Source organism: Eschrichtius robustus, chromosome X (assembly GCF_028021215.1).
Source record: "Eschrichtius robustus isolate mEscRob2 chromosome X, mEscRob2.pri, whole genome shotgun sequence".
Lineage (NCBI taxonomy): Eukaryota > Metazoa > Chordata > Mammalia > Artiodactyla > Eschrichtiidae > Eschrichtius > Eschrichtius robustus.
In genome coordinates, this window is record NC_090845.1 from 44,892,964 (window position 1) to 44,915,294 (window position 22,331).

The window sequence follows — 22,331 nt, forward strand, 5'->3', positions numbered from 1 at the left end:
AAACACTTTTCCTCCCAAATCAATGGGATGTTGGATGGGATGTGAGGTGGGCATATGAGCTGTGTCTGTCACCTTGCTCCAATTGTCTCTTTTTAGGTGTGTTGTGTCACTATATGAATGTAATTTTTCTCCATTTTATTTTCTAAATGGTTATTATTATTATTATTATTATTACCTATAACAAGAAACATTTGATTTGCTCAGGATCCTGTGGGTCAGCTATTTGGGCTGGGCCAGGTGGTTTTTCTGCTGGTCTTGCCTGGGATCACTGATATAACTACAGTCAGCTGGCAGGTGGGTTGAGGCCTCAGCTAGGATGAGTCCTTGCTTCTTGTGGTCTTATCCTCCAACAGGCCAGCCTGGGCTTCTTCACGTAGCAGGCTTAGGTCCTCTGAGAACTGCTGCTTCCCCAGGCTCTGCTCTGCAGGTTCCCTTGCACCAAGTTTGGTGCAGGACTCAATCTGTTTTATTCTCCAAAAAAAATTCATTTCACAAGGCAATGGTTACAGAAGGATACTTTATTGAAGATTTCATAGGGAAGACTGGTAGAAGTGAAGGAAGTATATATTTTACAAAGCTAAGCAGTTCACTGCAAAAATCACCTGAACTTCCTTTTTGTCCAAAAATATCACCCTTAGTTATTCTACAACTGGGTTCTTCTATTGCTTTCCTCTATCCCCAATCCTCAAAATGTCCATTTTCTTATTGGGACAATTTTACTCTCTCCAGACCTGGGTCCTCCACACTCAACACTTAACACTGTCTTAAATGCTCTTGTTTTAGCTCAGGTTCCCAAGGAAACAGCCTTTGGGCCATATAGGACATCTCCAGACAGACTCTACATAGAAACCCTGCTTGGAACAGTGCGTGAGAGGGAGGAAGAAAGGAGAATTTAACTGCCTGGCTCACTCCCAGTTTCTTTTCTTATAGATCAAAATGTACCCCATAGCCATTAACTCCCCCACACTTGCATCATCTGGCCACTTGGGCAGCTGTTTGGGAAGCCAGATCTCACACTTTGAGGTGTAGTGTTTCATACAGTCCAAAGTGGTGGGAGGAGCCAAAAGTGGTGGGAGGGGCCAGAAAGTCCAGGCGTGCTGCTCATTTGCTTGGCTTTACAATGGCATTTAAGGGTGAGAGCTAAATACTCCCAGGCAAGTCCTAAATTCACCTGGCAGTTGGAGTAGCCATCTGTGCTAGCTAATTGCCTGTATCCGAAGGAAAGATTAAAACTCCTGTCTCTAAGACTAGCAGGTGCTTACAGCCTGGAGCCAGGCGCCTAGGCTAAACTCTCCGGTGACAGGGAGCCAGGGCGCTTATCTCCCTCAACATCCACATTTCAAAGAGATGGCTCCAAGGCTTTTAAGAAAGACATTCCTGGCTTATGGGCTGGCAAGAGGCTTATTTAGCTTTTAAAAATATGTACGTACATATCAAAGGGGAAGAGGAAGTATTCACAAATACTAGGTTTCTCAAGGAAATGCTTGATGAAAAATGAAGGGGAAGTGTCTTTCCCTTTTGACAACAGGGAAAATTCAATTTTGTGTTTATTTATCCTAACAATTTTCCCCTTTGGTTATTCTTTTATAGTTACACTAGTATTCTTTAATTATCTCCATTGCCATTTCTGCCTTTCTCTGGATAGTTTACAGTGCCTAAATATCCAGTAAGTCCACAGCAAGACACAAAGTAAAGCAATCATCAGAAATACAATAGACTGAATTTTAAAGTTTAAGATAATACTCACCTTGGGAGAAAAAAACCTTAAATATGTCATACAAATGATGAATGGTTAATGTAGATTCTTTATTGAGCAAATGCGCAAAAATTCTCCTTCATCATACATTAATTGTACTGCTGTGCTGTCTTTAATGCTTGTGCTTTCTCTGTCTTAAACCTTCCGAGACTCTGCGTGCCTGAGACTGTTTTTATTCCGCCCAATATAAAAGTTCCTTTCTTTCAACACTTTGGAGTTACTACACCACTGTCTCCTTGCCTCCACGGTGGTGTCTGAGAGATCTGATGTCAGTTTAATTATTCTTCCTTTGTAAGTAAGCTACTCTTTCTCTCTGAAAGTTTTAAAAACAATTTTTGCTTATCTTTCATAATTTTACATTTCACTGTGTCTAGGGGTATGTAGAGGGGGGATAGGGGTGGGGCTGTTATTTGTTATAAGTGCCTAGCCCAGTGGGTAGAGGGAGTGCTAGGGAAGGAATGGTTAGTTACCAGTCAGCCTGACTGCACTTATTCTATGAGCTTTCCAACCCCACTATGCCTTGATGTGACCATGCCACTTTGGACTGGCACTGGACCAGACCAGCCAATTTTCTGCTCTGTGGTGTTTAAAGGACAGGTAATGAGCCTTCTAGAAAATATGAGGAGAAAAAGGGATGCAATTAGAAAGCTCCATCTCAGCTTATCCTCCATCTGTGGCCTCTGGCCTTTTCCCACAAACCATCAAGAGTTTTGTTGCTGGGAGCTGTTCTGAAATCCAACCACCTTCTCACCTCTTCAAGGTCACACAGCTGGTAAGTTGCGTGCGAAGCCAGAATTTGAACCCATAAGTTCTGGCTTCAGAGTTTGCACTCTAAAAGGCTAATGCTCTTAATTATTCTATAATTCAACCATTAATTAGCATCTCTATCCATCCCTTAAACAACAAAAGAACTTCTCTTTTCTTTCTTGTCCCTCCCCTCATCTTCCATGCTTGTATTACCTGAAATTGTAGTTCAAGATTGTAATTCTTTACTTTTCTTATTTTTATTTTTTTTATTTGTTATTTTTTGGCTGCGTTGGGTCTTCATTGCTGCGCGCGGGCTTTCTCTAGTTGCGTCGAGCGGGGGCTACTCTTCGTTGCCGTGCACGGGCTTCTCATTGCGGTGGCTTCTCTTGTTGCAGAGCACGGACTCTAGGCGTGTGGGCTTCCGTAGTTGTGGCACACGGGCTTAGTTACTCCGAGGCATGTGGGATCTTCCTGGACCAGGGATCAAACCCGTGTCCTCTGCACTGGCAGGTGGATTCTTAACCACTGCGCCACCAGGGAAGTCCCAAGATCGTAATTTTTAAAATTTACAATCAAACTTATTTAGATTTTTCAATAAATTTTATTGTTTTCCCCGTCAGCATTGCTTTACTGGAACCCCCTCCTTCCTCCTAAATCCATTTTATTTTTCTTCTTGCTGGATCACATACCTTAATCATACTTTCAGAAAGGGTATGTGTATGATGAACTTTCTGAAATATTTTTGCTCTCGTCTGGATTATTTTGGCTGAATCTAGAAATCTAGGTTCAAAGTTATTTCTCATCAGCTCTTTGAAGAACTTTTCCATTATATTCTCTCCCTTTTCTCCCTGGAAACTTTCAGGATTTTCCCTTTATCTTCTGGGTTTTTATCTTTAACCTAAAAATTTTATTTCGTGTGTGTATGTGTATGTGTGTGTGTGTTTGAGTCATGCTCAGAATTTAGTGTCTCTTTTCAGTTTGAAGATTCATTTCTCTCTTCAGCTTAGAAAATTCTAGAACATTATTTCTTCATGTATTGCCTTCTCTCCAGTCTTTCTATTCTCTATGTCTGGAACTCCTATTAGATGAATGTTGAAACTTCTGGCATCTATTCTCCATTTCCCTTATTTTTTTTCCTTTCATACATTCTACTTCTTAATCCATTTGTGCTATACTGTGAAGTAATGCCATTACCCGAACACATTTTTTTCATTGGTTTGCTCCAATTTCTCTTACTGATTTGTAAAAGCTTTGTTATATATTAACGATAGTTGCTTTTAATTTGTTGCATATTGTAGGAGAATAGAATATGCCACCCTAAAATATGCCTCTCTGGCATAAAGATTACTTTAAGCTGATTATTTTGAGAAACAGCGGACACTGGAGAAGTTCTAGAAGGAGAGAAGTTACTCTTTTGTAAGGGAAATTTACATTTATAAAGGAAATCTCCATTTGTAAGACTGTCACCTTCTCTGTGCTAGGAAGAGAAGGATGACTGTAAATCACAAGAAACTCTTATCCATGAAGAAAGCACTGACTTAAATCTGCATAACAAATCTTATCCTTGTTTACCATACTTGACCTGGTCATTTTCCCATACCTTGCCTCTCAACCGGAAGCCCCAAACCCCTTTTTCCTTTGTTTTAAGCCAAGTTGCTATGTGAATCCAAGCTCTAGCCATCGCTTTGAGTTACTCATCCCTGAGTCTCTCCCATCTGTATACGATTTACACATATTAATAAACTTCCACTTGTTTTTCTCTTATTAATGTCTTTTGTTACAGAGCCCCAACTAAGAGCCTAGAATGGTAGAAGGAAAAGATCTTTTACCTCCCCTACAACGTTTCAACATTTTCCTGCAGATTTGCTTTTCAGATGGTTGTCTATGGTGTCTTTTGACTTAGGTAACACTTTAATTTTTACATCTTAAATATGTCAGATTTGTTGCTCTTACCCTTGGTGTAATGACAAGAAATGCCATGCCACCTCAAGATTTATCATAATATTTTCCTAAATTTTCTTCTAGTTCTTTATGACTTCAAATTTTCACATTTAAATCTCTAATTTTTCTTGAATTTATTATTTTATTTGGTAAAGGTAAGAATTTAATCTTTATTTTTTCCAAATGGATGGACATTTGTCAAACTATCATTTACTATACAATCTGTCTTTTGCCCACTGTTTGGAAATGCATGTTAAAGTTTTGTATATAGGTCAGCTTATTTTATCATCTTTCTATTTTGTTTCACTAATTGTTTCTCTGTGTATTAGTTTTCTCTTGCTGTTATAACAAATTACCACATACTTAGTGGCTTAAAACAACACAAATTTATTATCTTATACCTCTGTAGGTCAGAAATTCAAAATGAGTCTCACTGGGCTAAAATCAAGGTGTTCCCAGGGCTGTGTTCCTTTCTGGAGGCTCCAGAAAAGAAACCATTTTCTGGCTTTTTCCAGCTTCTAGAGGCTGCTCACATTCCTTGACTCATGGCCCCCTTTCCACCATCCATGAAGCCAACACATAACATCTCTCTGACCCTGCTTCTGTCATCACATCTCTTTCTCTGACTCCTGCTTCCATCTTCCACTTATAAAGTCCCTTGTGATTACCTTAGACCCACCCAGATAATCCAGGATAATCTATTTTAAAAGTTTAGCAACCTTAATTCCACCTGCAATTTTAATTCCCCTTTACATATAACAACATATTCACAGGTTCTGGGGATAAGGATATGGACACCTCTGTAGGAAGAGGTACTATTCCAGGCCCCTTACTGATTTTTAAGTACATCTCAGCATTTGTTAAGGCAAGAATACCCTACTATTCTTTTGCAAAAAAATCTTAGTTATAAAATAAATAAATCCTGGTGATGTAATGTACAGCATGGTGACTATAGTTAATAATACTATATTGTATATTTGAAAGTTGCTAAGAGAATTGATCTTTTTTTTTAAAATAAATTTTATTTGTTTATTTATTTTTGGCTGTGTTGGGTCTTTATTGCTGCGCTTGGGGCTTAAGAGAACTGATCTTAAAAGTTCTCATCACAAGAAAAAAAATGTGTAACTATGTGTGGTAATGGATGTTAACTTGACTTATTGTGGTGATCATTTCACAGTATATACCAACATTGAATCATTATGTTGTACACCTGAAACTAATATAATGTTATATGTCAATTATATCACAATTAAAAAAAAAATTCAGGCTTGTACATCTGAGTATTTTCTCAAAAGAATAAATAAAAATGTTTCATAATTGTCTAAACTTCAAATAATTCATAAAAACTAAAAATAATTCTTGGTTGTTCCCATATATTTATTCTTCTGCCACTTGGTTTTCCACTGGCAAACTTTAGAATCAATATGGTATAATCCAAAAAAACCCAGTCATAATCCAAAGAAAATCCCACCTGGATTTTGTTTAGAAATTGCATTAAGTAGAAAATTGCAGTACATAGAAATTGTATAAAATAGATATCAGAAGTGACATCTGGGGACTTCCCTGGTGGCGCAGTGGTTAAGAATCTGCCTGCCAATGCTGGGGACACGGGTTCGAGCCCTAGTCCGGGAGGATCCCACATGCAGTGGAGTAACTAAGCTCGTGCGTCATAACTACTGAGCCTGAGCTCTAGAGCCCGCAAGCCACAACTACTGAGCCCATGTGCCACAACTACTGAAGCCCGCACGCCTAGAGCCCGTGCTCTGCAACAAGAGAAGCCACTGCAATGAGAAGCCCACACACCGCAACGAAGAGTAACCCCCGCTCACCGCAACTAGAGAAAGCCCGCACAGCAACGAAGACCCAGTGCAGCCAAAAATAAATAAATTAATTAATTAACTAAAAAAAAAAAGAAATGATATCTGTACAATATTGAATCTCCTCATCCAGGAATAGAATATTTCTGCAAATTTATTCCTATTTTCTTTTCTATTCTTGAGTTCAGTTTTATAGTGTTGTTACTACAGTCATGCATATTTCTGATTCAGTTTATTCTTAGTGAGTTTTTTTTTTTACCATTTTATTGTTGTTGTAAATGGAATATTTTCCCCCGTTATAATTTCTATCTGATTATTGCCAAGAGGTAGGAATACAAGTTGATTTTTGGATATTTATTTTGTGTCCATGCCAACGTACTGAATTCTTTTTCTAATTCTAATACTTCTGTTGCTTTTCTTGGACCTCCTAAGTAGATAATCTCATCATCTGAAAAAAATATTATATTTACCATCATTTCAAAATACTTACCCCTCTTATTGCACTGGGCATCATGTCCAGATCAAAATTGACAAATATTTATTAATAGTGGGAATAGTGGGCAATGAACACATGAGGACTGAGATTTAAAACATAATACCATTTACAATTGCTGCAAAGAAAATGAAATACTTAGGTATAAATCTAATAAAACATGTATAGAACTTGTATGCTGAAAACTACAAAACATTGAGGAAAAGAACCAGAGAAGACTCAACATAGCAAAGGTGTCAGTTTTCCACACTTTGATATACAGACTTAATGCAATTCTTATCAAAATTCCAGCAATATAGTAGCTATAGACAAGATTATTCTAAAGTTTATATGGAAAGGCAAAGGAACTAGAATAACTAAAAACAATTTTGAAAAAGAATAAAGTGGAAGGAATCACCCTACCAAATTTCAAGGAATCAGAACTGTGATGTTGGGGAGAAAATAGACACATAGGTCAATGGAACAAAATAGAAAACCCAGAAATAGTTGCACACTGATTTTTTTTACAAAATTACAAAAGTAATTCAGTGGAAGAAGGATTATCTTCTTAAGAAATGGTGCTGGAGCAACTGGATATCCATAGGCTCTCCAAAAAGAACATTGACCTAAACCTCATACCTAATATAAAAGTTAATTCAAATGGATCATAGATTTAAATGTAAAACATAAAAATTTAAAACTTAATTATGATGAAGAGTTCTTAAACATGACACAAAAAGCACAACCCATTAAAAAAAAAAAAGATAAATTAGACTTCATCAAAATTTAAGTTTCACTCTGCAAGAGACCCTGTTGAGAGGATGATCTCTTTGGGTGGTGTTCAATATGAAGATTTACATTTTTAAGGCCAGGCACTGAATTTCAAGTTAGCATTTATTATTAAAAAGCAAGCTTGTTGGGCTTCCCTTGTGGCACAGTGGCTAAGAATCCACCTGCCAATGCAGGGGACACGGGTTCGAGCCCTGGTCCGGGAAGATCCCACATGCTGCAGAGCAACTAAGCCCATGAACCACAACTGCTGAGCCTGCGCCCTAGAGCCCGCGAGCCACAACTACTGAGTCCCCGCACCTAGAGCCCATGCTCCACAACGAGAAGCCACCGCAGTGAGAAGCCCACGCACTGCAACAAAGAGTAGCCCCCGCTCGCCACAACTAGAGAAAGCCCGTGCACAGCAATGAAGACCCAATGCAGTCAAAAAATAAATAAATTTTAAAAATAAATAAATTTTTTTTTAAAAAAGCAAGCTTGTTGTGCTTAACTTTAGTGGCAGTAAGGAAGGAACAGTGAAACAAGGAGTATACAGAAGTAATCAACTCTAGCCAACTGCCCCACTTCTAAATATGGAGAGGAGAAAAAAGATTATATAACTGTAGTGGCTTATATATGCATAAAAATTATCTGAGAAGACAAATGAATGTCTCTTAAACACTTGAAAACTTCTTTCATAAAGAAACACATGTGAATTTGAACAGCAATACCATTTTCACCTATTGGGGGGGCAAAATTCCATGTTTCATAACTTAGGCTGTTGGCAAGGCTGTGGTATAATTGGCTGATGGGAGAGCAAAATGGCCACCCTGGCTCCTCCTTGGACCTGTTATGCTTGCTCCTACCTCAGGCCCTCTGCACTTGCTGCTGCCTCTGTCTGGAACTTTGTCTAAATAACCATGGGACTTGCTCCTTCTAGCCAATCGAGGACCCAGCTTCTTGTCCTTTCCTCAGTGAGGTCTCCCTGACTGCCCCCACCCCCCGCCACCGCCCCCGGCATCACAGTCATCACCCATTTTCCTCATAGTGCTTATCTTTATCAGGAATGATTATCTGTTTTCCTCTCTCCTACTAGATCAGAGATCAGCAATTTTTTCCTGAAAAGGGCCAGATAATAAATAGGTTGGGCTTTGTGAGCCCTATGGTCTCTGTTGCAACTCCTCAGTTCTGCTGCTGTAGCACTAAAGAACCATCAACAATGTGTAAATGAATGAGCGTGACTGTGTTTTAATAAAACTTTATTTGCAGACACTGAAATTTAATTTCATATTAATTTTCAAGGGTCACAAATTATTCTTCTTTTTATTTTTTTTCAATCATTTAGAAATGTGCAAACCATTCTTAGCTTGGGGGACATACAAGAAGGCAGTGGGCTGAATTTTGCCTGCATGCAATAGTTTGCCCTTTCTTGTGTTAGAACATCAACTTCAGGGGTTATTGTCTGCTTGATACATTGCTATATCCCCAGCACCTAGAGCAGTGCCTGGCAGCCAGTAGGCTCTCAAGAGGTATTTCCTGAGTGAGCAAGTGAACAGATCTATGAGTTGGGTAGCGAGCTACTGAACTGTGGAGATATGGGTGAACAGATGAGAGCTGGCAGTCCTACTCTTGGGGCCTCAATTTACCCCTGTGTGAACCTAGGAAAGGTCCCCCAAGAAGTCCTAGAAAGAGATCAAAAAACTGAAGCCAGAGTTGCAATTCAGCATCTTTATTCTTCCCCTTTAGCTCGAGGGTGATCCTCTCAAACAGCTTCTGCCAGGAGGAGGCAGAAAAGACTGGGTTGGGCAGGGGCTCCCCAAGGACCTGGCCTCCCCCTCCTCCCGTGGGGCTGGAGTTGGGGTTAGGGCCATGATCCAAGCTCGGCATCCCCTGGGGAGGAAGGGAGAGGACCACTCTTCAGCCTCTGTAGCCCCCTACCTCCAACAGCCATGTTGATGGGAAACAGCCACGTTGATGGGAACCAGCCACCTCCACACTCCAGGCAGGAGGGACCCGGGAGAGCAGCCCCATCTTACTCCACGTGCACAGGCACATGCACACGGGGGCCCAGGTGGAGCAGGGCTTGGTCAGTGTCCAGATACATGGCTCTGGCCTGTGGCCCAGTTGGCAAACATGAAACCTAGACTGATCGCCATGAAGAGGACCCCCAGGATACCAAAACACAGAGCCTGTGGATGTGAGGGAGAAAAGATGGAGCTGGTTGGGTACCTACACCCAAGCTCCTCCAAAGGATGTTCCTCAAGCCCTCCACCCCCTCCAGAGAGTGCCCCGTTCATTCATGACCCTCCTTTCCTGCTCCCTCTCCTTCCTTAAAACCAGTGCCTTCCTGTGAATCCTCCTTCCATCTTCCTAGAACCCTTCAGGGAGTACTCTCCCACATCCTCCTTGAAAACGTTCCAACCCTCTTCTGAGAGTGCTCCTTCCATCTGTCTGAAGAATGCTTCCTCTAAGCCAGCCCCCTTTTGAGTGCTTCCTGTCTTCTTAGACCCTTCTTGTGCTCTGTCTGCTCAGGCCCTTCCTATGACAATCTCCTTCATTCTTCCAGACCATCTGCCCCCCTCCCCGCCAAGCCTCCTCTTGAAAATGTTCCTTCAACTTCTAGCCATCCTGGAGTGCTCCCTCCTCAGAATGCTCCCTCTTTCCCCAGCCCTCCCCTGGAATGCTCACCTGGATCTTGGGCCAGGAGTAGAGGGGCTCCACCTCAGAGGGTACAATGCGGAGGTAGAAGACGCTGGGAAGGATGAAAATGAGGCTGGGGGCTGAGGTGGACCCTGAAGGACAAGCAGGAGGGACAGAATCAATGTAAGTTTGGGGTACAAGGCCCATATTAGGTGGGGTCTGGGACTGGGGTTGGGGGTACTGACCGATAACCCCAAAGATATCCCGGATAGTTGGCACGCAGATGACGAGGACATTGACCAAGACAAGGAGGATCAGGGCTATGGCCACATGGCGTGGCCAGCTGAAGGCCTTGCTTGGGAAGAGCAGCTGCTGCAGAGCCCGGCGGATCTGTGACCAGAGTAGGGTAGGACACAGGTCAGGGCTCAAGCACTACCTCCCCTTCCATGTAGTCATCTGTCTTTAACACCGCCCTCAGTCTGAGATCCCTGATTTCCCCTCCATCTGACTGTCTCTCCACCCTGTCTGACCATCCTTCTATGTTTCCACCTTCTGAATGAGCATCCTGCCTCCCTCTGTCTGACAACCCATGACTCTTCCTTCTGTCTGATCATCCATCTATTCCTCCACTCACTGTCTGAAATCTTGTCCTCCTCCTCTATCCAACTATCTCTGCCTCCTCCTGTCTGACCACCCACTTGTGCTTTCACCCTGAGATCCCTGTCCCTCTCTCTCCATCTGACAACCTCCATATCTCCCCCCTCTGTCTAGTCATCCCACCTCTCCGTCTGAGAGCCTTGTCCCTCCTACACCTCACTACTCCTGCCTCCACCCTTTTTCTGGCCATCCCTATTTCTCCATCCTGAATGTCTATCTGTGCCTCTTCCCTGTCTGACCATTCCTGCCTCCCTCTTCTGTCTAGCCAGACATCTGTGCCTCCTCCCTCCAACTGACTGCCCCTGTCCTCCTGATTCTTTCTGCTCTGCCATCTATGTCCACCTTGTGTCTGACCATCTATTTTTGCCCTCTCTGTCCATTTGACAACTCTGCCTTCCCTGTCTGTCCATCCCAACCTCCTCTATCCATCCATCCATCCACTCCCATCTCTACTGTCCATCCAAACATTCCTGTCTATGCCCCCTACCCATCCATCCATGTCCCTCCGCTCCATGGGCCCACCCTCGCCCCCAACGCACAGGGAACAGCACAACTGGCACAGTGAGAGTCACCGCAAGCAGCACGGCTAGGCGCACACAGAGGATGAGCAGATCCTGCTGGCTGTACATGTGCAGCATCTCAGCCTCCACGCTGCCTGGGACATGGAACATGGGATACGGGATGTGACTGGAGCACCAGGACCAGTGTCCCAGAAACATATACGTGTGCACACGCGCGCACACACACACACACACACACACACAGACGGTGACAAAATCTCCATGTGTGATGCGTAAAGTCCCTTTTGAAACTGATAGGTCTGAGGGCATGGAGGGAAAGTGCTCAGGTTCCTGCCCAGCAGTCTGCCCAGTCCCCACCCCAGCTCCCTACCCAACCCTGGCCCCAGCCCCACTCACTGTAGAAGGTCAGGTAGCCAAAGGTCGCTGTGAGTGCATACATGCAGAACATGGCCCCAATGGACACATTGGCCACGGCCTGCATTCTGCGCTTGGAGGGCCTGAGGTATAGAGGTCATAGAACTGTCATGCCCAGACCCCTGGACTTGGTCCAGGCCCCTCAAAACCAGCCCCCATCCTCCAGAGTCCCCTCCTCCCAGAGCTGAGGTTCAGCTAGTACACACTGGGATGCCCATCTCTGCCTCCCTTGTACTAGCCACGCCTCCCTTCTCTGTCCATCCATCTTACCCCATATGACCATCTTGGCCTATCTCTCCGCCCATCTCTGCCTCTCTCTTCCATTAGACTGTCACAGCCTCTCCATTCTGATCATCCATGCTGTCCCTCTGACTGATCATCCATACATCCCCCTATCATATCATCCCTGCCCTCCCTTTGTCCATCCATATCCCTCTCCATCTGACCATCCCCGTCTCCGCATCCCATCCACGTATGCCACCCCTCCATCTCATCTTCTCAGCCTCCCCACTTGTCCATTCATACTTGTACTGGATGTTAAAAGAGTAGAATACTTAAAAGTCCCAATTAGTAAACAGTCACTGCCCTGCGTTTCCCAAGGCCTCCTGGCCACCTCAAACACCTCCCTTGGCACAATCTAGCCACAATCAAGCTACAGCACAAGGACTGTTGTAGGGCTTATCAGACATTATGACTATCACCCCACCTGCTGCCCCATCACGCATGCCCACTTGCCTGCCCACTCACCGGCAGAGTTCTGTGTAGATGGGCAGCACCTCAGGGTGGCAGACAAAAGCAAAAGCCATAATGGGCACTGTGTAGAACATCTGGGGGAGTGGCCCAAGTACAAGAGATTAGAGCATGCAGGGTTCAATCCTCTCCTCCCCATCCCCCCAGCCCCACCACTGCCCTCCATATCAGACACATGGAAGCCCCCAGTGTCTGATACCTGGCTCCACTCTGAGCAGAGTGCACTGTGTGACAGAACCAGAGGACCTGAGTGCGGTGCAAGGCATAGACATATGCCTGCACACCAACCTGTGAGTCAGCTGTGAACATCTGGGCCTCACAGCTTGTGTTGAGGCTTGGGGGGCTCTTCCTCTCCACTGCTGTCTCATTGTGGCCTATAGCACAGCCAAGCTGGAACTTCTTATAGATGACCTGGGGGAGGGAGGGTGTGGAAGTGAGGTCATGGGGAAGGCTATGTCCCAATGCCCCAAACTCCCTCCACACTTTTTCATGTCCTTCTCCCTCAGACTCACCGAAATGAGGAAAAATAGCATACAGGTCAGAGAGAGACCACTGGTATACCCCAGGTAGCCTGCAAGGGGCAATATATGGAGCCTCAGAAATCAAGGGATTCCCCCAGAGCAAATATCAACCCCCCCAGGCTGGCCTTCAAGGCCCCCTCACCCCAATTTTGCCACACTTTGCACAAACTTCTACTTCTACCTGGACCACCCCCCCCCCACACACACACGCACTTAGCAAACTCTTATTCATCTGTTAAAACCCCACACCAAACAAGCTCTCCTCTGGTATTCCATAGCCCTTGAAAGTGGAGATTCTTTGAATCTGGCTCCCCTTCTCTAATTCCACCATCCAATGACCAACGCAGGAAGCCTCTTACCCAAGTGTCTCATGAGGGCCAGTGGCAGGATGATTAACACACTGACAATGATGATGAGGAGGTTTCCCTTCAAGAACCAGTCCCTAAGGAGACAGGTAAACATAGTGACTAGCTGCCTATCAAAGAAAACTGTCAGGCAGACGCTCATAGAAGACAGCTGGACAGAGAGGTTTCTGCATGCAGTCAGGAGAGATGGGCTGACCCTTCAGCTATGAGAAGTCATCCAGGTGGTTACAGAGACAAATGGCACAAAATGATTGACGGAAACAGCCAGACGGATTATCGGACTGTCAGTCACACACAGTCAGAGGGATATAGCTGGAAACACACACACAGCTGGACAAAAGTGTGCCATCAGACCTCAGATGGACATACAAGCAGATGAGCAAACAATACCCCACATCAGCCAGACTCACATAGTCCAACACAAGGTACCAGACACAGAGAGAGTCATGACCCTGGTATGTCTGATAGGTAGAACACCAGTCTGATGATCTGGTAGGCAGGCAACAATGCAGAGTCAGACAAAAGTCAGAAACACACATGTGTGGTTGTTTGAACAACTCAAGGTTTGTTGAGCACCTGAAAGTGGCTGGGCCGATTTGGCCACACAGTCAAAGATGGAAATAGAGACAGAATCAGCCAGCTGACCACTCAATTGGAACCAAGCTCAAAGAAAGAGCAGGATCTGTACAGAGATTGGAGGGAGGTGCCCAGGCAAGATAGTCTGTTAATACAGAATTGTCTGAACAACTGCTCATTTATTCAAAAGAATTTTATTAAGTGCTTACTATGCTCCAGGTATTCACACATTCTCTTTCTACCTTAGACACACAGTTACACAGACCTAAACTAACAAAGCACCATTGGTCATATATACAGTGGGAGCTAATTATAATAGTTAGACACACCTAGTCACGTAGACTGTCAGCTACCTGGATGGTTTCAGGATCAAACCAAAGATCTAACAGGATACACAGAATCAGCTATCATATACAAACAATTGAAAAGATTCAGCCAGCAGATGGATACAGAATTAAACACACAGTCAGCTGGATACATACTCAGAACAACAGGCAAACATACATGGCTAGAACCATAATACAGAAGGCATATACAGTTGTAGTTGAGGATCACACACAAACAGCCAGAAAGAATTTGCCAGAACGATGGTCACCAAGTTAAACACGGAAAGTTAAACACAAATCACATATACTTAGCTGGCACCACGGTACACTGCACACACACGTGCACATACTCTCTTGGAGTCAGTGACCATACACTTATAGCTAGACAGAGTCAGTCAGCCTAATGGACCCAGAATCAAACAGAATCCACTGGACAGAGAAAGTCAGAGTAAGCAAATGTCAAACACACATGGTTGGAGCCACAGTATACAGGACACAGCTGTAGTCAGCTAGCATACAGATGGCCAGAGAACCTGCCAGTATAAGAGTCACAGAATCAAACCCACGGACAGAGTTTAGGTCAACTGGATAGGTACAGCCACACGGTCAACATCAGAGTACACTGCACACACAGAGTCAGCCAGAACAGTCACAAAAATCAACACATGGTCTTACTGGACTCCTACAGCCAGAGCAAGAGTCACACATACTACTGGCATCACAACACACAGGAATCGCAGTCTGAACAAACTGGCCTGCCCAAATGTCTCAAAATGGAAGACCTGGGGGTCAGCTGGACACACAGTTGAAGCTAGTAGCCAGACCTCACGGGCAGAATCAGTGGTCTGTGGGCCAGAGCCAAGGGGTGTTGCACACTCACCCCTCAGGGTCCATGTCCAGGAAAGTGCCGATAACCAGGGGGAGTTCGGATTTGATGATGAACAGGTAACTGGACATGGCTGGTGCAGGTGGGGGGAGGTGTAAGCAGAAGGATCCCTCTCATCTCCCTCCCACCCCAGCCTGGGGAAGCCCACCTCAGCCCACCCTCTTCCCACAAGCTGACCCCCACCTCCCAGAGTCCTCACCCCCAACATTGTGCAGACAGATGACCGCGGCCACCACTACCTTCCCCACAGGCCCCAGCGCCCTCTGTCCCAGCTGTTCATAGGCTCGGATGCCTGGAGGGGAGGGGACCAGAAAGGAACAGGTTGTGGGTCGAGGAGGCCAGGCCAGGGGTGAGTTGGAGGCCAGAGAGTCTGGGAGCTGGGGAGCTGGGGTTTGGGCTAATTGGGCCTCATTGCTGGGAGCTGGAGGTAAGGGCTAAGCAGTTGGGGTTGGAGTCTGGTAGGTGGATCTGTGACCAGGGAGAAGGTTGGGGGCCGGATGTGGGTAGTTGGGGTCTTGGGGCAGGATATGGACTGAGGCATGGCAGGAGTGAAGTCTGAGAGCTGGGGGCTGAGGACCGGCAGTCTCAGGGTTGCGGGGCTGGCTTCCATGGATACGTGTGCTGGAGACTGAGGGGTGGGGGCTAGAAGTGGAGTGGAGTGGTCTGGGGTAGAGGGTCTGGTTTGATGGCCAGACTGAGGGCTGAGGGTTGCGGATTGGGAGCTGGGAATCTGGGAGCCCAGATGAGGTCTGAGGGCCAGGGTGCCCTCTGAGGTCTGGAGCCCAGAGAGCTGAGCGTGGTGTCTGGGGTCCTGGATCCAGGATCTGGGGTCCAAGGTCTAGGTTGAGCTCACCTACAACACCAGCACAGGTCAGCAGGAGATGGATGGAGTACGAAGACAGAAGAGCGATGCAGAGCAGCAGGGCCCTGTGGCAGATGGCACTGCTTGGACTTGGCCCCCAGGCCTCCCGCCTGCCCACCACACCCCTCCCCCACCCCAGACTGCCTAGGACTCACAAGAAGAAGAGGACCCCTGTGTGGGCCATGGCATAGGCCAGCCCCAGGATGCCGCTGCCCATGATGGCGTTGCTGAGGTTGAACACTGACATTCCAAACGATGTCTTCCCCTCGAACTGCGGGTAAGGGGCAAGGCCCGGGCACACATGGGGAGGGGGACCAGGGAAGGAGACCAGTGCCGGGGCCTGGGAAAGACTAGGGAAGAAGTGACTGGGGCAGAGGAGAAGCCCAGGAAGGGCCATCAGAGGAAGGAAAAAGATTTGAAGACGAGGAGAGCTGGGAAGGGAAAGGCTAGGTGAGATTTTAGAGGGGAGCAGCTGGAAGTGGAGAGGAACAGGGAAGGGTGGGGCAGCGACCAGAGGCAAAACAGCTGAAGGGAATAACCGGGAAGAGGGAGCAGTAGGGGAGGGGCTGAGCTGGGCAAGGTGCAGCTGGGACAGATCCTGTGGGGTCACTCACATCCATGAACTGGGCTGGCTTCCTCCCAGGAGAAGGACTATGGCTGGGCAGGAAGCCCTCGTGCTCCTGCCTGTAGCTAGAATAGACAGGGAAATTGAGGCTGATGAGAAGGTAATTCTGATCCCTGACCTCAACCCCTTGGGTCCCCGACTCACTCCACAGCACCCCCAGGGAGGGCTCCGTTCATCTTTGGATCCTGCAGTTCCATCCTGTGGGCAGAGAAATGGGGTGGGGGGCTCAGAGATGGAGCAGGGGGACTTACAAAGTGGGGAGAACTAGATGAAGGGGGTCGGGGGGGTCCGATAGCGACGGACAGATAGATATAGAAACAGAGACACAAAGATGAGGTGAGGGGAACAGGAACAGAGGGATTAGAGAGACAGGGAGATAAGTGGAGATAATTGGAGACAAGAGGGAGAGGCCGACAAAGAAAGAGATGAGAGAGAGAGAGAGAGGGACTCAGGGGAGAGACGCCAACAGTTACTCACTGAGACATGGAGAAAAAGAGGGCAGCAAGAGATAGAGGGGTAGAGACAGAGACAGAAAGAGAGAGATACCGACCCCTCAGCAGATGAGATGGCCATTTGGAGCTGGGATAGCCTCTCCTCCCAGACCCCAGACTCACTCTCTCTTGCTGTCTGTCTCTTCCCTTCCCCGGTCCCCCGCGCACCCCCCTCTTCCCTCCACCCTCACCGCGTGGTCATGCCTCTCACTCCTTACAGGGACACGTGTCCGCCTGACTGCCCCACCCCTCCTAACGCCCCCTACCCCCCTCCTCCCCGCCTGGGCCGCCAGCCTGAGCCCAGAGCTGATGCAACCTGTTGGAGGGGCTGAGGATGGGAGGCGGGCTCAGCGACCCCAGCCCCCCACCCCCTGGACGCGGCAAACTGCTCTCTGCCACAACTCTGAATATTCTCACTAGAGGCCAAAAGCAATTCTCCAAACTGAACCCCCCTCCAGGGATAGAAGTGACCCAGGGACCCTCATTTAATCCCCCTTCTAGGGACTAGAGAGGTATTTTCTGGGACCCTTGTCAAGTCTTAAACACTCCTATTCCAGTAGAAGTCACTTTAGAGACACTTCCAGACTTGAGATCCTTTCTGGGCTTGGGGTGTCTCAGGAACATGGCCAAGCCCTAATTTCCCCTCCTGAAGAGAAGCTGTCTCTGAGACAATCATCAAAAGCCCCCTCCCAGGGCCTGATGTGTTTCCTGGGGTGGGGTGTCTCTGCAATCCCCACGCAAGCCTGGAGCCTCCCTCTTCTGCATGGAGTGTCTCTGAAGAAGCCCCCAGCCCTGAACTCACTTCCTGGGAATGCCGTATCTCAGAAACCCCCATTCAAGGTCCCCATCATGACTAAAACTCCCTCCAGGAAACCCCCTACCCAAGCCCTGAATCCCCTTCCTGGGTCAGGGAAGGCTCTCAAGGAGCCCCATCGTCAGCCATGAGCACCCTCTGGAGCCTCCCACCCACTCCTGAATTCATTTCCTGGGATCAGGGTACCAAAAGGATTCCCCCTCCCATTCAATTGTGTACTAGTGCTAAAAATGCCTCCAGGGAACCCCTGAGCCCTCTCCCAGGACCCCCATTCGTGCCTTGGGGACTCAGGAGCCCCCCTCGATGGCCAGCACCCCCTCCTCACCTCCCTGCTCCTCTCAGCTCTTGAAGCGGCAGCAACTCAGAACTAGGGCTCTGGGACCCCGCCGGGGCGGCAGGGCTCCCGCTCAGCCAGACCCTGCCTTCGCCTGCCCTCTGACCAATCAACTCCGCCGGGCTTGCTCGGCGGCTAATCAGCACTGCCCGGGCCCCATCTGGCAGGCGGATTTTTTTTCCTGTAAAGTTTTAACTTTAATTCAGTTTCCCTCTTCTGGTTCTGGGCAGGGGGAAGTCGTGGGGGGGTGTGCCTCCCTTCATCTGAACCCACATGGAGGGAAACAGAGGTTTTGGGGGAGGTGAGGGAGATGGGCTGAAAGATCAAGGGAGTAGATCCACTCCTAGAGAGAGGGACAGACAGACAGAACTGACTCAGGGGTCAGACATACAGTGGGATGGGATGGATGGCAGGAGGAGAGACAGAGATAGGAAGAGAAACAATCCCAAATAGAGACAGGCAGGCAGAAGAAACAGCACAAGGACAGACAACAGGAGGGGACAGAAAGACAGAGTGTGAGGGAGTGGTAGACAGGCAGAGGGGCAGTCAGCGAAGAAAGAGACTCAGAAACGGTGGGCAAGGAGAGGCTCTCGCAAGCTCCTGGATGAATGCAGATGGACAGGTGGACACCGCCAGACACATCCCCAAACAGAGGTTAGGAACAGACACACTGGCTCAAAGGGACAGAGCAAGTGGCTGAGGCAGAGAGACACACGGAGGGGCAGGTGGCAACAGGCAGAGAAAGTCAGATTCAGGCAGAGGAGCAGACAGACCTGGGGACAGCAGTGGGACAGGTGCAGGGAGAGGCACGGCCAGGCCACCAGAGGCTGACCTCAGACAGACAGCCCAGCCGACAGAGGACCCTAGATCTTGGGGGGGGGTCCCCAGAGGGAGGCAGGGAGGGTACTTGTAGTTGGGCGGGGAGTGTGGATACACACTGTCTGCAAACTAGGCACACCCTGAAGTCCTGGACCCCAGCCTAGGCATTGGGTGGAGCCTGTCCACACCCTAACGGAGGAGCCCCACTGTCTGTCTGCCTGTCTCTCTTAAATAGGGGTCTGTCAGTTGACTCCATTCGGGCATGTGACAGGCATGTCTGCGTCTCCTGCAGGAAGTCAGGCGGGGTGGACATGGGGTCCAGGCCCAACTCGACTGGGCTGTTTGAGGCCCAGGTGGACAAGAGGCCTCTGTCCCGGCCCCTCCACCCACCTGCCCGCCCCCCACAGGGAGCACAGAATTCCCGGAAAGGCCAGGGGCTGGCTGGGACTTCAAAGCTAGCCTGGAGGCTCCCACCCCACTCGCAGTGCGAGGAGGGTGGGATGGGGCGTTCACTTCCGCACAGCAGGAGAGAGACTCCCGCACACTCAGAGATCGCAGCCCCATCCAGGGGCTTAGAGATGGAGGCAGGCTCGCCATCACCCACAGAGGTACAAACTCGCATGCAGACTCCCAGCCACACACAGAGAATACAGGCTGACCAATACGAACACGCGCAGACGGCACACGGAGAGCCCAGGCCATGGGACAGCCACGTATAGCCACACAGAGTGACTTAGTCTTATAAGTATCATCACCCACTGAGCCGCACACAGAGATCACAGACGGATGCGGGGATAGGCTCACACTGCTTTACAGCCACTACAGACTCACAGACATCATCACCCACGGACTCACAGCCACACCAAAGAGAACCAACAGGCAAATCACACACAGACTCACAGCCACACACAGAGCCAGAGCACACAGACAAATATGATTCCACAGAGCCGACAACATCATACACAGGCCCAGCATCTCCCACACACACGATTCCAGGTTCAGATGGCCCTGGAGGCCAACGTCCAGGTTCAGCCTCTATCATGATACCTCTGTGCATGTGAATTTGTGTATGAACTTGTGACCACATACAGCTCTGGTCACAGAGAGAGAGGCACCCGCAGGCAGACACGATTGTACAGACAGAGAAGCCGCAGTTACAGACACATGCACAACTGCATTCAAGCAGACAGCTGCACACAGCCGTGTATACACAGCTATTCACACAAATCAAGTCAGGGAAGACATGCACAGGGAACGCATATATAGGCGCACAAACTGGAAAAACAGGGATGCAGAGAGTACACTTACTATCATTACAAAGAGGAAATGCAGAAAATACACCTAAAGCTGCATGAAGAGGAAACAAGGGAACATACACTGCCACCAAAAGAAATGCCCTTCTGGAGCACACACCTATAGCCACTCACAGAGGAGAGATGCAAACATGGTGCCAGAGAAGAAAGACACACAGACATCGGAGACACACACACAGAGGAGAGACAGATTAACACACTTCTCACCCACGAGCATTACAAAGGAGACACATAAGCACCCAGGGAACACACACACACACAGCCCCATGTAGATGAATTGTGCAAGCAGATGGGACCAACACACAGTTGTCAAAAAGGAAACACACGAGTTGGATAGGCAGCGACAGACATAAGACACAACCAGGCAAGTAACATAGTAAGACACACGTGGAACTCACATACGTGTGTTTGTTGCTGGGAACATGTACAGGTAGCTGAGATACCCTCAGGGTATTCATACACAGGCGCGCGGGCGCAAGCCGGCGGGAGCACACACACACACACGCACACACACACACACCACTCCCCCGTCTATCCCGGCCTACTCCGTGATCTCTCGTCTCTCTCCTCTTCCCCCCTGAGAGCCATTAAACATCTGTGCTCCAGGCCAGCCAGGGAAAGAGACACCTGTCAGCAGAGGCCTTGGCCCAAATGACTAAGGGGCGGGCGGGGGGGGGGGGACGGGGACTGGCTAGGCAGGTGTCTAGATTTCAAGAAAAGTTTGAAGTGTCCCATCCGAAGAACTAGTGAAACTTCAACAAAAAACAGATGCCCTCACCCACCACCTCCCAGCAGCAGCTTCCTCTGATCATTGTCTTCCCCTCCAAGGGCCAGCCCTGCCCTCCCACGTTGCCCAGCACAAGGCCACCTGGGCACACAGCTGGAGGTCAATGAATACTACTTATCAAGTGTCATATTATCATCATTATTTTTATTTCTGCCGAGTGAACTCTTCTAGGGGAGGGGCAAACCTTCATCCAGCTCTGCACCCCATAGCTCAGCTAAGTTTCAGGGCATTGGAAATAGCAGGTGTTCCACATATGCTGGTAGGAGGAAAAACAAAGGGAAAGTGAAATCTGGCTGCAGAGGCAGCCTGCTTTAGAAGGAACAGATGTCTTTAAGCTTGACCGAGGCCTTGAGGCCGCGCCAGGGATAAGAACGCTTTGTTCGTTCATCAAAGTAGGGCCCTTTCTCAGGGTCATTTAAGGCTTTTGTTGGTTCATTAAAGCAGACCCTCGTGGGACATTTGGGATTCCTATCGAATCTATTAAAAGTCAGTTTAGGATCTTGTCAGTTCTTCTAAGCAGACCCCTGCTTTTCATTAAAACACTACTCAGCAGTCTTCAGGGGAGGGAGCCACGGAGCAAAGCAGTTAACAGCGCGAGCTTTCCCAGCTCTGCCACTTAGGAGCTGTGCGGCCAGGAGCAAGTTTCGAAACCTCACTGTTTCAGCTTCCCGCAGGGCTTACTACTGCCTAACTCAGGGCCATGGGGAAGATTGAATGAATGAATACAGGTAAAGCACTAAGAACAATGCTTGACATACAGTAATCGCTCAATAACATCTTTGGGAAAGGAATTAATGAACTCTTCTCTGCCAGTGAAGGCATCCCCCCACTGAGCTGGGTTTGGATTCTAATCTCTCCTTTCATGCAGGCTCCCCACGGATAACTCTTCCGTCCCTCAAAGCAGCCCCTGGACTGCAAGGCTTTTTGAGTCACTGTCTGGTCCCCTGCGCCTGGACCACCCCCGTCTTTCCCTCACGTGGTAAGATGCCCTCCGGCACAGGGCCGGCCTGGCAGCTCCCCTCTCCTTGACCTTTTCAGGAGGCTGAGGGGAGGACACCTTTACACTCAGTGGGGTGCTGGGTGGGAGCTGCAGGCGGACACCCCACTTCGGGAAGAGCCTGGGGAGTTC

General features: G+C 47.9%; 1 protein-coding gene across 4 annotated transcripts; it reads right to left on the reverse strand.

The window, feature by feature from the left end:
• Nucleotides 1-9,214: 9,214 nt before the first annotated feature.
• SLC38A5 (solute carrier family 38 member 5) lies at nucleotides 9,215-18,378 on the reverse strand. 4 transcript variants are annotated; one of them, XM_068533420.1, is made up of 16 exons: nucleotides 18,275-18,378; nucleotides 16,789-16,842; nucleotides 16,634-16,709; nucleotides 16,175-16,359; nucleotides 16,011-16,084; nucleotides 15,357-15,449; nucleotides 15,152-15,230; nucleotides 13,364-13,446; nucleotides 12,996-13,054; nucleotides 12,772-12,894; nucleotides 12,481-12,560; nucleotides 11,716-11,816; nucleotides 11,338-11,453; nucleotides 10,387-10,531; nucleotides 10,190-10,293; nucleotides 9,215-9,690 (listed from the first exon to the last, which is right to left on the reverse strand). In XM_068533420.1, the coding sequence occupies exons 2-16, from the start codon at nucleotides 16,839-16,841 to the stop codon at nucleotides 9,589-9,591; spliced, it is 1,473 nt and encodes a 490-aa protein (XP_068389521.1). In that variant the 5' UTR covers nucleotide 16,842; nucleotides 18,275-18,378; the 3' UTR covers nucleotides 9,215-9,588. The 4 variants fall into 4 exon arrangements, with proteins under 4 accessions (XP_068389521.1, XP_068389522.1, XP_068389523.1 ...); XM_068533421.1 differs by lacking the exon at nucleotides 18,275-18,378 and adding an exon at nucleotides 17,259-17,280; XM_068533422.1 differs by lacking the exon at nucleotides 18,275-18,378 and adding an exon at nucleotides 17,195-17,276 and having other exon boundaries at nucleotides 16,175-16,290.
• Between the last annotated feature and the right edge of the window lie 3,953 nt (nucleotides 18,379-22,331).

Excerpts from the sequence above, each read along its gene's own strand:
- SLC38A5 (XM_068533419.1), bottom strand. The coding sequence starts at position 17,217 with ATGGCCATCTCATCTGCTGAGGG. Across the intron at positions 10,532-11,337 it reads TGCCAGTTGTGCTGTTCCCT|ATCCGCCGGGCTCTGCAGCA; the intron begins GTGCGTTGGGGG and ends CTCTGGTCACAG. Across the intron at positions 10,294-10,386 it reads GGATATCTTTGGGGTTATCG|GGTCCACCTCAGCCCCCAGC; the intron begins GTCAGTACCCCC and ends CTTGTCCTTCAG.